Source organism: Chiroxiphia lanceolata, chromosome 33 (genome assembly GCF_009829145.1).
Source record: "Chiroxiphia lanceolata isolate bChiLan1 chromosome 33, bChiLan1.pri, whole genome shotgun sequence".
Classification (NCBI taxonomy): domain Eukaryota; kingdom Metazoa; phylum Chordata; class Aves; order Passeriformes; family Pipridae; genus Chiroxiphia; species Chiroxiphia lanceolata.
This window is the reverse complement of record NC_045669.1, coordinates 509,051-522,491: the sequence shown is the minus strand read 5'-3', so window position 1 is coordinate 522,491 and position 13,441 is coordinate 509,051. Positions and strand designations below refer to the sequence as shown.

The 13,441-nt window shown below is 62.6% G+C and overlaps 2 protein-coding genes across 6 annotated transcripts in view; one reads left to right on the top strand and one right to left on the bottom strand.

The window, feature by feature from the left end:
* The window catches only part of LOC116779940 (estradiol 17-beta-dehydrogenase 8-like), a 120,418-nt gene that overhangs the window by 81,647 nt on the left and 25,330 nt on the right, over positions 1-13,441 (top strand). The window lies entirely within an intron of this gene.
* LOC116779935 (integrin alpha-L-like) lies at positions 428-11,604 on the bottom strand. Of its 5 annotated transcripts, XM_032674449.1 has the most exons (29): positions 11,497-11,604; positions 11,066-11,174; positions 10,859-10,953; positions 10,288-10,346; positions 10,077-10,191; positions 9,694-9,824; positions 9,066-9,211; positions 8,084-8,232; positions 7,122-7,262; positions 6,818-6,885; positions 6,611-6,743; positions 5,936-6,084; positions 5,605-5,736; positions 4,987-5,190; positions 4,775-4,902; positions 4,023-4,153; positions 3,799-3,944; positions 3,095-3,208; positions 2,796-3,008; positions 2,580-2,687; positions 2,417-2,496; positions 2,248-2,334; positions 2,088-2,163; positions 1,899-2,015; positions 1,512-1,592; positions 1,184-1,297; positions 1,031-1,117; positions 743-853; positions 428-650 (listed from the first exon to the last, which is right to left on the bottom strand). In XM_032674449.1, the coding sequence occupies exons 1-29, from the start codon at positions 11,552-11,554 to the stop codon at positions 525-527; spliced, it is 3,408 nt and encodes a 1,135-aa protein (XP_032530340.1). In that variant the 5' UTR covers positions 11,555-11,604; the 3' UTR covers positions 428-524. The 5 variants fall into 5 exon arrangements, with proteins under 5 accessions (XP_032530340.1, XP_032530342.1, XP_032530341.1 ...); XM_032674451.1 differs by lacking the exon at positions 4,987-5,190; XM_032674450.1 differs by lacking the exons at positions 1,184-1,297; positions 1,512-1,592.

Sequence of the window (13,441 nt, the reverse complement as noted above, 5' to 3'; positions counted from 1 at the left end):
CTGCCCCCGGCTCCACCCTCCTGTCAGGGGGTTGCAGAGCCAGAAGGTCCCCCCTGAGCCTCCTTTTCTCCAGGCTGAGCCGGTCCAGGTCCCTCAGCTGCTCCTGGTGCTCCAGCCCCTTCCCCAGCCCTGTTCCCAGCTCTGGACACGCTACAGCCCCATAGATTTCAGGTGCCCCTCACCTGTGTCAGGCGCAGGGGTTCGGGCATTTCCCTGGGCCTGTGCCCACCCTGGGGCTGGTACAGGCCAGACAAGGAGGGAGGAGGGTGGGCAATATGCCCACAGGGGGTTTAATGAACGCTGGGCCCCTCCCCTGTATTCTGAACCAGCTTGGAGAGGTGGTGGGGCAGGGTCATGACCCCTCCCTCTCCCCCCCCCTCACCCTTTTCTCAGGGCTTCCCAGTAAAACCAGTGAAGACAAGGCTTGAGAGCCTTTTATTGGGGGAGGGGGGGGGCTGGAAACCCCTTTGGTGGGGGGGAGGGGCCCAGAACCACTTTACCCCGTGAGGGAGGGGCAGTGCAGGTCAGGAGGGTGAGTCCCCCTCTTTGGGGGTTTCCCCACTCGGGGGACTCTCCTCTCCCTCTCCCTCCCCCTCCTCTGGCCCCTCCCGCTCCATCCGCTCCCGGTAATTCCTCTGGAAGAAGCCGCACTGTGGGGGAGGGGCAGGGTAAGAATGGAGGGGAGGGGCACGCCAAAAGTGGGGTTCACCCCTCCACCACTCACAGAGCCCCCCCTTCTCACCTTGGCGAGGCCGAGGACGATGAGGAGGAGAAGGAGCAGCCCTCCCACCCCTCCCCCCACGTAGCCGGGGAGAGGGTTGACTTCCCACAGCAGTTCGACCTCCGTGACCCCCTAAAACGGGGGGGAGGGGTCAAGGTCAGGCGTGGGGGAGGGGCTGCCCCATAAATTGGGGCAGCCCCTTCCCCACAATTACCCGTAGACAGAAGAATTGTGGCGTGGCTTCCAAATAGACCCCTCCCCATCCCAGAGCCCCTCCCTCTATAGACCCAGAGCCCCTCCCTCCGTTACCTGGGCTTGGAGGAATTGGGGCGTGGCCAGAAAGGGCGGGACCAGAGTGAGCCAGAGGGCGGAGCAAAAGCGGGAGTGGGCAGGTCCCTGTGGTGGGGGAGGGGTTAGAGGGGGAGAGGCTTTGGGGTGGGGGAGGGGTGGGGGCAGGGGTACCTGGCTGTGGGGGAGGGGCCGCAGGGCAGCGCTGACGGTGACCCCCACAGGGACCCCCGGGGTCAGCTGGGTTGGGGGGCAGCGGAACAGTCTCAGGTGGGGGGTGGAGCAAGTCTGGGGGTGGGAGGAGTGGGACCCCAAAGTTAGGGCCCTGCCCCTCCCCCACCGTGAGGGGGGCACTCTCCAGTGCCCCACAACTGTGGGGCCCCCAGAGCACCCCCACATTGGGATCTCCCTGCCTCAGAGCACCCCTGTACGGGGGTCCCCCCACACCCTGTAGTACACCCCAGCTGCAACCCGATATTGGGGTCCCCCCGCCCCCCCTCACCTCGGCGATGCTCCTGTTCAACTCCTGCCCCACAGCGTCCCCCAACTGCGGCTCCACGGCCACACAAGGGCCCCCCAGATCCTGTGGGGCAGGGGGTGAGTTGGGGGGCAAGGGTGGAGCTGGGGTCAAGGGGATTGGGGGCAGGGGCGTGAACTGGGGGCAGGGATCAAGGGGTCAGTAAGGGAAGGGGTTATTTGGAGGATAGGGGGTCACATGGGGTTCAAGGAGGAGTAGAAGCCAGGAAGGACTTTTGAGGGGCAGGAGGGAGTTGGGGGACAGGCGTCAGCTGGAGGGCAGGGGCTGAGTTGGGGGAAGGGGGTCCTGCCCCTTGTATCTGGGGGGGAGGGGCTCAGAGGGGCACCCTATGGGGCAGAGCCCCCCACTCACCACTTGCACTTGGGGGGCAGCCACGGACACGCCGTGGGGTAGCACCTGGGGCAGGAGGACAAAGGGCGTTGCCTGCGTTTTCGGGCTGCCCGGGGTGGGGGCACGGAGAAGCTCCACCTGTGGGGCAGAGCTGGGGGTCAGCGAGGGCTGTGGGGCAGAGGGATGGGGGGGGTCACTCAGGGGGCTCACCCGATAGTGGTGCCGCAGTGTCTTGTTGTGGGGCTGGGGGGGGGTGAAGTTGAGGTGGGGGGTGGAGTCTTCTTGCCTGTGTGTGGGGCAGGTGGGGATCAGTGGGGCCCAGATGTCTGGGCCCCCCCAAATCCATGGAGCAGGAACATGTGGGGCTCACCAGGAGGCCACGAGGTCGAGGACAAAGTGGACAGGGACATCCCAGGATTTTGTGTTGTCCCCGAGGGTGATGTTGGGCTCATTCTCACTATGGGGCAGGTAAGACCCGCAGGTGTCACCTCCCTGCCCCACAGCACTCCACAGACCTATCCCCGCCCCACGGATCCCACCTGCTCACAGTCGCCGTCAGCCCCACGGATTTCCCCCACGTGGCATTTTGCTGGAGGTCAAAGGTCACCTCCACCATTACCTGGTGTTGGGCAGAGTTGGGGTGACTCAGGGGGCTACCCCACATCGACCCCCGGCCCCAGGGCGTGGCCCCACAGATCTCACCTGCCAGCCGGCACGGAGGACGGGGTAGCTGAGGTTGCAGGAGAGGCCCCACGGCTGCCCCTCGGCGCCCTGGGCATCCCAGCAGGTGATGGGCACTGGGGCAGAGGCCTGGGGGGAGATGGGGGGCTGGGATCTGTGGGCCCCAAACCCCCATGTCCCTCCCCTGCCCTCCCTCCCCCCATATGTTGGGGTCCCTATGTGGGGCACCTCACATACCTGGCTGGCCCGGGCCCACCGATAGGAGACCCCCGGGGGGTGCTGCACTTGTAGGGCCGCCCGATAGGCATCTTCCCTCCTGTTGTCCACAATCAGCTGAACCCTCAGTTCAGCACCGGGAACCCCCAAAACAGCTGCGTCCCCTGGCACCACCCTGACCCCCAAGTTGGCTTCGCACACCTCATCGTCCCCACAGTTCTGCTCGAAGGGGATCTATGGGGCAGGGAAAGAAGGGGGTGGGTTAATTTTGGGGGACCCCACCCATCGTGCCCCACATCCCAGCACCTCTGTGGTGTTACCTCGACCCATGTGGGGCCAGTGCTGGGAGGCAGGATGGGCCCTGGGGGGTCCCTGTCAGGCAGGGCGATGGTGACACTGGCACGGATAGGGGTGACAAAGTCCTCGAGGCAGGGCTGGGGCACAAGGTGCATAAGGTTGGGGGCACCCCAGAAGTAGGGGGTAACACCCCAGCCACACTCTGGAAGTGTGGGTCCTCCACACCCAAAACTACCTTCTTCCCCTCAAGTACTGATTCCCCTCTGCCCCTCAAGTGTGGGTCCTGTCCCCCAGATGTGGGTCTCACCCCCATCCCAAAGTTGGATCCCATCCCCCAAGTGTGGGTTCTGCCTCCCAAATTGTGTGCCTCACCCCCACCCCAAAGTGGTATCTCACCCCCTAAATGTGGATCTTGCCCCCCAAGTGTGGATCCCACCCCTCCACGTGTGGATTCTGCCCCCACAAATGTGTTTCCCTGCCCCCAAAGTGTGGATCTCGGCCCCCAAGTGTGGGTCCCACACCCCAAGTATAGGTCCCACCCCCCCCAAGTGTGGATCCCACCCCTCCACATGTGGATTTCGCCCCTACAAGTGTGGATACCTCCCTACCAAGTGTGGATCTTATCCCCATCAAGTGTGGATCATGCCCCCCCAAGTGGGGATCATGCCCCCAAAGTGTAGGTCCCACCCCTAAGTGTGGATCCTGGCCCCCAGGAGTGGGTCCCTACCAGCACCCTCAGTTCCTTGCTCTGGCAGTTCAGCCCCGGCTGCATCTCCCCGTCCCAGCTCCGCTGCCCCTCCCCGAAATCCCCCCGACCTTGTGCCCGCTGCGGGTCAACGTCCACCTGGAAGGTCACGGGGGTCAGCAGGTCACCTGGAGGTCAATGTCAGGGTGAAAAGTCAGTAACCTCCACAGCACCTCCTGGAGCCCCCCAGGCACCCCTCCCCGGACCTGGGCGGTGCAGGCAGAGCTGGAGGGTGACAATGGTGACAATGGTGACATCGGAACAGTCGACCCCGCGGGTTGAGATCATGGGAGGGTCAAAGGTCAAGTTGGTGGTGACCCTCAGCACTGGGCGGGACCTGCAGGGGAGGGGACATGGGGGAGGGGACATATCAGGGGTGGCACTGGCTGTGTCACCACCCCGTGTCCCTCCATGTATCCCATGTCTCCCCAGTGCCCTTCTCCCCTGAACTTACCCTCATGCCCTTGTCCCCACCGCCGCCTTCATGTCTCCATCCCTGTGTCCCCATGCCTGCATCTCCACCCCCCGTCCCCATCCCCATGTCCCTGTCCCCACCCTTGTGTCCCCATCCCCCTGTCCCCACCCCCACGTCCTCATCCAACCCCGTGTCCCCATCCCACCATCACCACCCATGTCTCCATGTCCTTGTCTCATGTCTCTATGTTCTTGTCCCATGTCCCCATCCCCACATTCCCATCTCCATGACTCCATTACCATCTGTCCCCATCCCCATGTCTCCACATCTCCATTCCCCTCTCCAACCCCACTGGGTCCCTGTGTCCCCACCCTGTGTCCCCATCTCCACCCCCATGTCCTTGCCTCCAACCCCGTGCCCCCATCACTCTCCCCACAACCCCACATTCATGTCCCCATCACCATCCCTGTCCCCACCTCCACATCCCCATGTCCCCATGTCCTCACCTCCACCCCGTGTCCCCTATGTCCCCCCCCATGTCACCTCATCACCACGACGTGTCCCTCCATCCCCACTGCCATGTCTGCCAGCCCATCCCCCGTCAGGTCCAGGCCCCCGGCCACCGCCTGCCCGAAAAAACGCCCCAGGGCCACCACGTCCCCCTGCAGCCTCTGAGGGGGGAGAGGACACCTCAGGCCCTGATGTCCCCTCCCCCCTGGGTGGGGGTCTGCTCCCCCTTGTCCCCCAGGTCCCACCTGGCGGGGGTGGAGCTCCACTCCCCTGGGATGCCCCCAAAAGATGTAGACAGCCCCACGCTCCTCATCCTCCAGTGGGGCCCCCACGGCCACCTCTGGCAGGTTGTCACCATCCAAGTCTCCCAGGGTGGCCAGTGACGCCCCGAAACGGCCCAAGGGGTGACCTGGAGCACCATAAAGCTGCCCAGAGGGGCGCAGGGCATCCTGGGGGCACAAGGACATTATGAGGATCCCCTTGGCCAGCCCCAATCCCATGGACCTTGGGTGGGGGTCACTGTGGTTACCCCATGGTTGCCAAGCTGGTGGCACTGTGGTGACCCCACATCTCTGGTTGGGGGTCACCCCGGTCTTGCCAGGACTCTGGTCACCCCGGTCCTGGTCACCTTTGGCTGTTGTTACCCCTGATCACTCCAGTACCACATTCCTCAGGATGGGGTCACCCTGGTCACCTTCATCCCACCCTCCCTGAGTCGGGGTCCTCCTGGTCACCCCCATCCCATGGGCTTGGCTTAGGGTTACCACAGTCACCCAACGTCCCTGGGCTGGTGTCCCCCACGGCCATGTGCCCCCCACTTCTGGGGGTTGGTGGTGACCCCAGGGTGAGGGTGCCCCCCTTACCTCCTCCCACCTGTACAGGTGCACTCGTCCTCCCCAGCGCCCATCGTAGTGGCTGGGGGCCCCCACCAGCAGTGCCACCGTCCCCCCACCCTGGTCCAGGGCGCAGAGGGTGGCCCCGAAATAGGACCCCACCTGTGGAGGGACATCCGTGTCAATAGAGGGGTGGGAGCACCCATGGGGATCATGTGTCACCTGGGAGAGGGTGGGGACACCCATGGGGCCCTCCTCCATGGCACAGAGGGCGGCCGTGAATTAGGACCCCACCTGCGAGGGGACACTTGTGTCACGTGGGGGGAGTGGGGACACCCAGGAGTACCCTGTCCCCCCATACCTGCTCCCCTTCGAGAGTCTGCAGCACCTTCCAGTCCCCGGTGGCTTCAGGGACCTCAAAGAGGATGACCCCGCCCACGTAGAGGTGACGGGGGGCACCTGCAGCCACCAGCGCCCGGCCGGGGACGTGCAGCCCGGCCAAGGCGTAGCCTGGGGGGCAGTGGGGCACCAGGGTCACCAGGGTCATCCTGGTCCCCAGGGTTGGGGTCACCTTGGTCACCACATGTCCCTGGCCTGGGGTCACCAGGGTCAAGGTGGTCACCAAGGTGTGATGACCTGGTCACTCTGAGCTTTGGGATGGGGTCCCAATGGTCACCCTGGGTTAGGGTCACCATTATCACCTGCTCCTCAAGTTGGGGTCTCCTGGTTCAACCCCCTGCACTGACATGGGGCCACCATGGTCATCCTGGTCCCTGGTTGGGTCTGAACCCCCGCCATGATCCCACTTCCCACCCATGCTGAACCCTCCAACCCAGAGTCTCCCCCCTGCAAGACTGCCCCTCCCCCAACTCCTCAACCCCTGTCCCACACATTTAACCCCTCCCCCACTCCATCCCCCTGATTAACCTCTCCCCCCAATTAACTCCCGTTCCCCACACCTATTGACCCCTCCTCCATCCATATAATCCCTCCCCCATCCCTAATCAACCTCTCCCCTCTAATTAACCCCTCTCACCCAGGTACCCCTCGGGCCTGCTCTCCTTTGGGTGGGGGTTGGGCACGAAGGTCTCGTTCTCCTGCAGCTCCAGCAGCTCCAGCAGCCCCCCTGCCCAGTTATCAGCCCCTACTGCCCCTGTCACCCGCCGGCCCTGGGGGGAGGGGGGAGAGGGTCACGTGAGAACAAGGACACCCCTCCCCCCCAACCCTTCTCTCCCCAACCCACCTGGATGACGTCAACGCTGATCCCGCTGGAGCACATCTCCAGGTGGAAACTGTGCAGCTGGGTGGTACCTGGGGGGAGAGGAGAGGGGAAGGTTAACTGGGGGAGAGGGGACTGGGGGGTATCAGACTTGAGGGTGGGGGAGGTGTTGATTGGGGTGAGGGAGGGGCTAATTGGGAAAGAAGGGGTTAATTGGGGTGGCAGGTGGGGTGCAACCCCCAGCCAATTCTGGGGTTCCTTCTACGTTGCAGTCAGGCTTCTGGGGAGGGGGAGGTGTTGACTGGGGAAGTGGGGGGTGCTGGGGTACCCTCGATGTCGTAGAGCCGCGCCTGCAACTCCTGGAAGAGGCCGCGGAGCCGCTCGAAGCTCTCAAGCACCTTCACGAAGCCGGGTCCAGAGGCGAATTGCTGCAGGTAGCGCTTTGTGTCGGGGCTGTCGAAATTGTTCCCTACCTGTGCCGGGAGGAGGGGGCGTTGCCGGGATGGGGGGTGGATGTTGTCCACCCCCTCCACTCACCTCCCACCCTCCCCATCCCGGCACCTCAGGATGGGGCAGCCACAGCCACGTCCGCCCAGGGCCACGCCCACTATGATCACACCCACCTGAGCCATTCTGCCAATCCTACCATGACCACATCCACTTGTGATCTGTTTTGCCGCACCCTCAAAGCACCATACCCCTAAACCACGCCTGACCACGCCCACTCGCGACCATGCCCACATCAACTACACCCACCACGCTCAGCTCCACCACACCCTCTCCTGGCCACACCCACCACCACAACTCATTGCCGTACCCACCACTGGTCATGCCCACTGTGACCACGCCCACCCCAAACACACCTATTTACCACTCCCACCCAATAACACACCCAGTCATGACCATTCTCACAATGGCCATGCCCACACAATGACCACACCCACACAAATGGCCAAACCCACACCATGGCCATGCCTACACAATGACCACACCCACATAATGGCCACTCCCACACAATGACCACACCCACATAATGGCCACTCCCACACAATGACCACACCCACACAATGACCTCACCCACACAATGACCACTCCTACATAATGGCTACACCCACACCATGACCACACCCACACCATGGCCACATCTACACCATGACCACTCCCACACAATGGCCATGCCCACACCACTACCAGTCCCACCATAACCACGCCAACACCTGACCGTGCCCACCATGTCCAGCTCCATCACGGCCTCACAGCCACACCCACCACGGCCACACCCCTGCCCACCCACCCCGATGACGTAGCGGTGGATCCCGCGCTCCTCGGCCGCGTCCAGGGCCTTTGGGTCGTGGTCGGTGGCGTCGCCATCAGTGATCATCACCAGGACCCGCCGTGCCCCCGGCCGTGCCCCCGCCTCCTCCGAGAACAGCTCCTTCCTGCAGCCACGGGGCACTGATGGGGCTGCAGCAGGGAGCACCGGGCGGGTGGGGGGCACAGGGGCTGGTTCTGGGGGGCAGGGGCACTGGGGGATGGGGGGGTTGAGGGGCTGGAGTATAGTGGGGCCTGAGGGTAACTGGGGATTTTGGGGTGTGGTGGGGGCTGGGGGCACAGTGGGGGTGCAGGGAGGGCTGGGGGGTCATTATGGGTTTGGGGGTGGGGGTAGCAGTAGGGTGCTGTGCTGTGGTTACAGGGCAGATTCAGAGGACAGGGAGGGGGGTGCTGAGGGTGTTGGAAGGCAACCCGGGGCAGCAGTGGGGGCTGGGGGCACTCAGTGCACAGTTGGGGGGGCACTGGGGCTCAGTAGGTGGCACTGGGGGGGCAGCAGGTGGGCAACAGTGGAGCAGTAGTGAAGCAGAGGAGGGGCAGTGGGGGAACAGCAGGGGGACAATGGGGTGCTGGGTGGTGGGGAGCAACCAAGGGACAGCAGTGGGGCACAGGCGGGTGCTGGAGGGTGGCAGTGGGGTGCAGGGGTGCACAGGGGCAGCAATCAGTGGGGTGCAGTGGGGTGGGGCAGAAGTGGGGCAAAGGGGGAGCGGGGAGTGGCTGTGGGGTGCAATGGGGATCAGGGTGGTTCTGGGGGCCAGCAGTGGGGGTGCTACCCTGCTGTGGGGGTGGCAGTGGGGCACAGAGATGGCATTAGGAGGGCAGTGCTGCAGGGTGGTGAGAGGGAGCGGAGGACGGTGTGGGGCATAAGGGGTGGCCAGGACGGGGGGGGACAGTGGAGGGCAGCGGGGGCAGTGGGGCAGCTGTGGGGCAGGGCATGTCTCACGCGACGAAGCCGATGGCAGCGAAGGTGTCGGTGAGGCCCCCGCGCTGTTCCAGCCCCTGCAGCAGCTCCCGGGGCCGTGGCCGGGCCGCGAATTCCTTCAGCGTAAACACGGTCTGCACCCTGTCCGAGAACTGCACCGCCCCAAACTGCCCACAGGGGCTGCTCTGAGTGTCCAGCCCGCCGTGGGCCCAGAGCCCCCCATTGTCCCCCATTGCCTCTGGTGCCCCCACAGTGCCCCCAGGGACCCCATCCCCACAGTACCCTCTGTAGCTCCCATCCCCATAGTGCCCTCGACTGCCCCCATACCCCACACTGCCCCTTATAACCTCCCTCACCACAGTGCTCCCTACAGTCCCCTCCCACAATGCCTCCATCCCCCTATCCCCCCGTAGTGCCCCCTATAGCTCCCGCCCCCACAATGCCACCATAGCCCAGTGCCCCCTATGGCCCCCATCCCCCACAATGCCCCCATAGTCCCCATAGTCTCCCCTATAGATCTCATCCCCCACAGTGCCCCCTATGGACCCCATCCCCTCTACTGGCCCTTGTAGGCCCCATACACCCCCGTTTTCCCCTGCACATCACCCTACTGTACTCCCACCCCTGCCCACGCCCACCCGGGGTGTACATGGATTGAGGTGTTCTGCAGCTTCTCCATCACATCCACCATGAAGTCCCGGATGGCCTTGAACTGGGAGGTGCTCATGCTGCTGGAGTCATCGAACAGGAACACCAGGTCCACCGGGCCCCGCTGGCAACCTGGGGTCAGGGGGGGCCACTGGGGGTCAGCATCGGGGTGGGGGGGGCACAGGGCTCAATGGCCCCAGGGGTCAGCCAGGGTCACTGTGGGTCCATGATGGCCTCCATGGGTCAACCATGGTCCCTATGGGTCAGCCTTGGGTCAACCACAGGTCAACTACCAGGATCAAGCACCATGGCCACCATGGGTCAGCCATGAGGTGACCCTGTTCTCCACGGGGTGGGGGACCATCTCTGGGGCAGGCTCCTCACCTTGGTATCCAGGCATCAGCTCCTGCTGTGTTCTCAGCTGGGGGTCCAGCAGGACACAGACCCCGTTCGTGTAGACATTGCGATCGCAGACGTGGGTCAAGCCGGGGCCACAGGCCTGGGGAGGGGGAAGAAAGGGGTAGGGGGTGGAGCTGAAGGGAAGGGGGATGGGATTGGCCCCCCTTCCCCTGCATGGGGAAACTGTTGGACTCACGATTGTGATATCACCATCCCGGGCCAAGGCCATTCCTATGTGGGTCCGGGTGCTGTTCCCTGGGGATGGGGTTTATTCCTAATCCTGTCCCAATCTCATCCTAATCCAGACTCGATCCTGCCCTAATCCTACCCCTCCCCCATTTTAAATGAAACCTCATCCCCACCCCCTCCCAACCCCACCACCTATTATAATCTCATCCTCATCACACCCTAATCCTGTCCCCACTCCAAACCCACCCCTAAAACCACCCTACCCACACCCACACCCTAATCCCACCCCAGTACCACCTCACTCCCACTCAAAACCCATCTCCAAATCCCTTCCACCCCCAACCCTAATCCAATCCCTAATCCCATCCCAATACCACCCTAATCTCACCCCACTCTAACCCCACCCACTCCCAGTTCTCCCCAACCCACCCCCCACCCCACTCCCATCCTAATCTCACCCAAATTGTCCCTAATTCCACTTCAACCCTACCTGTAATCCCAGCCTATCCCCACCTCTAATTTCACCCCACACCCACCCCTAATCGCACCCCAATCCCTCCTAATGCCCCCATTCCCACCTTCCAGCTGCACCTTCTGGCACTCCCCACTCTGCACCGAGCACTGGAACAGCCGCCCCCCATCTCCCACCTCTGCCGGGGCCCCCACCAGCACCCTGGAGAGAGGGGCGGGGTCAGGGTGTCCCAGCCACCCGGGACCCCCAATCCCTGGGGTCAGGGGGGCCCCACAACTGGGGGACTCAGGTGTCCAGGCCCCCTATCTCCTACCGGGCCCCTTCCAGCGGCAACACCTGGTGCCCAAAGCTCCGACCCCGGCCGGGGGTCAGGACCCGATGTGGGACCGGGTGGATGCTGAAGGCTCCGATGTGGGGCAGTGCTATGGGGCAAGAGAGGGGGAAGGGGTGAGAGGAGCCCCCGTGCCCCCCACAGCCCCCCCAGACGAGCACACAGAGGGGAGCCAGCTCTCTGAGCACCATAACTGGAGGTTCCAGGTCGCTGAGCCCCGTAAGCGGGGGGCACCCATCATCTGGCCCCACGGCGCCAACATGGGGCTTCACTTCCTTCCCCCGAGCATGGGAAGGATCTGGGCATCCAGCTGCTCCCACCCCCCCCGCAGTGGGTCAGGACTCCCCACCTCCCCTGCTGTGGGACTGAGACCCCCATCCCCCCATGGGTCAGGGCCCCAAGTGCCCCCATACCGGCCACCAGCACCCCGAAGACAATGCTGATGATGCCTCTGTGCCCCACGGCCGCCATGCTGTCACTGTCACCCCGTGTTACCCCACCCCCCCATTTCCTTCCTGTGGTGGGAGGGTGACAAACTTCCCACACAGAACCAGGGGGCCCTGGGCATCCGCGACCCAGAACGGGAGGAGACAGAACTGGGGGGGAGACAGGATTTTAGGGCACGGGGGAAAGAACTGGGAGGGACCCGGAACTGGAGGGAAGCAGAATTTGGAGGGGGACAGAACTGGATGTGAGACAGAACTGGGGGGTGGGGGACAGAACTAGGGGAGGCACAGAACTGTGGGTGATGCTGGGGGATGACGACCTTGGGGGGGGAGACCAGAATTGGAGGGGGTCCCAGACTGGGGAAGAGACAGAACTGGGTTGGGGGATGCAGAACTGGGGGAGAGACAACTGGGGGAGACCCAGAACTGAATGGGAGACAGAACTGGGGAATGGGGGCCCAGGCATCCAGGATCCAGGGCTGGGGGGGAGGGGGGCCATCACTGGGGGTCTCCAGGCAACTGGGACTTGCCTGTCACCATTGGGAGGGGCATGGTGGAGGGAGGTTGGGTGGGGGTTGAACTGGGGGTTGGGAATGGCTGTGTTGAGAACGTCCTGGGAGTTGTGGGGGCTGTAGTGGGGGGGAAACCCTGGCTGGATGCCAGGTTCCCCCAGAGACACTCTGTCACTCCCCTCATCACCTGGACGGGGAGAGAAAACAGAACATTTATTTCAGTGCTGGGATGAGGAGTGAGGGCTTGAGTTTGGGGCTGGGATGCGCTGGATGATAGAGGAACATGAATTGGACTTTAAAAGAACTGGATGGGCTGTGGGAAACTCAGAGGCATGGGGAAATCCTAAAGTAATGACAGACTGGTGTTTGAAGCAGCAACCAGTGAGGACAGAATGATATCAGTAAATCTTGGCACATCCTGAGGTAAGAGTGAGTTTGGGAAGCAGGGGGGTGGTTAAAGTGTGCAGGGAAACAGCACAGGCACAGGGGAGAGTAGGACAGTCTGGGGCAGTGACAACCAAGGGCCTTGGTGGGGCTGGGACTGTTCCACCCCCATATTTCCAGCTGTAACCAGTGCCTCTGACTTCCTGCTTCACCAGCCCCGAGGGATGGTCAGCTTACCAGTCAGGACCTCACTGGTCTCTTCAGTGATGACCCTCAGTGGGGCCAGTTAACACCCTAAGGGTCTTGGGGGTGGTTGCTGACTTTGACTTCTCAGGACGTTTGTCCCCAGTGTGCAGTTCAGGGATTCAGCACCACAGGGAGCAGGAACAGGCAAAGTGCCCAAACACACCTCAGTTCATTTCCTGGGGTTCATTTCCTCATTTCTCACGTGGTTGATTGGAGCAGTTTCACGGGTGCTGTCAAAGTCAAAAGATTATCAAAAAAGTAAGCACAAGAAAGAATTTTTCTGGTTTTCCTAATCTTTCTGCCTGCAGAATACAAGGAGCTTCTGACTGAAGTTGTTTCTGAGCATTTCTTAATGAAGCACAGACATATACAGAAAGCCAAAACTGGGGGGAGTTTTTAGTGCACTCCTTGGGGTGAATTAAACACAGGATTTTGCTTAAATATAAACCAAAACAAGCACCCACGTGTGTGCACAATGCTTCGGGTAGAGTCCTACCACCATGAGCCCTTCTCCAAGGACTCTGACAAGGTGGATCTGAGCTGAACCCCCACAGACACTTGCACCAGCACTGACACTGTAAGGGTCAGCACAGGGCACCTCATCCCAGTCTTGGCTCATCCCCCATTAAATATAAAAAGAGGCCTGGGATCTAGTTAGTCTAGAGACCATATGCCTGGATCAGATAGTGGGGAGCCCTGAGAGCCTGCAGGTTGGCTACTGGATGGACACTGTGGCCTAAACACCTCTTAAGAGCAAGTGCCAGATCCTT

Bases quoted from the DNA above. Each gene is read 5' to 3' on its own strand.
- LOC116779935 (XM_032674449.1), bottom strand. From the start codon at position 11,554: ATGGCGGCCGTGGGGCACAGAGGCATCATCAGCATTGTCTTCGGGGTG. The intron at 5,191-5,604 runs GTAAGGGGGGCA...TTGTGCCCCCAG, and splicing joins ACCTGTACAGGTGGGAGGAG to GATGCCCTGCGCCCCTCTGG. The intron at 2,497-2,579 runs GTGAGATCTGTG...GCCCAACACCAG, and splicing joins TCCTCCGTGCCGGCTGGCAG to GTAATGGTGGAGGTGACCTT.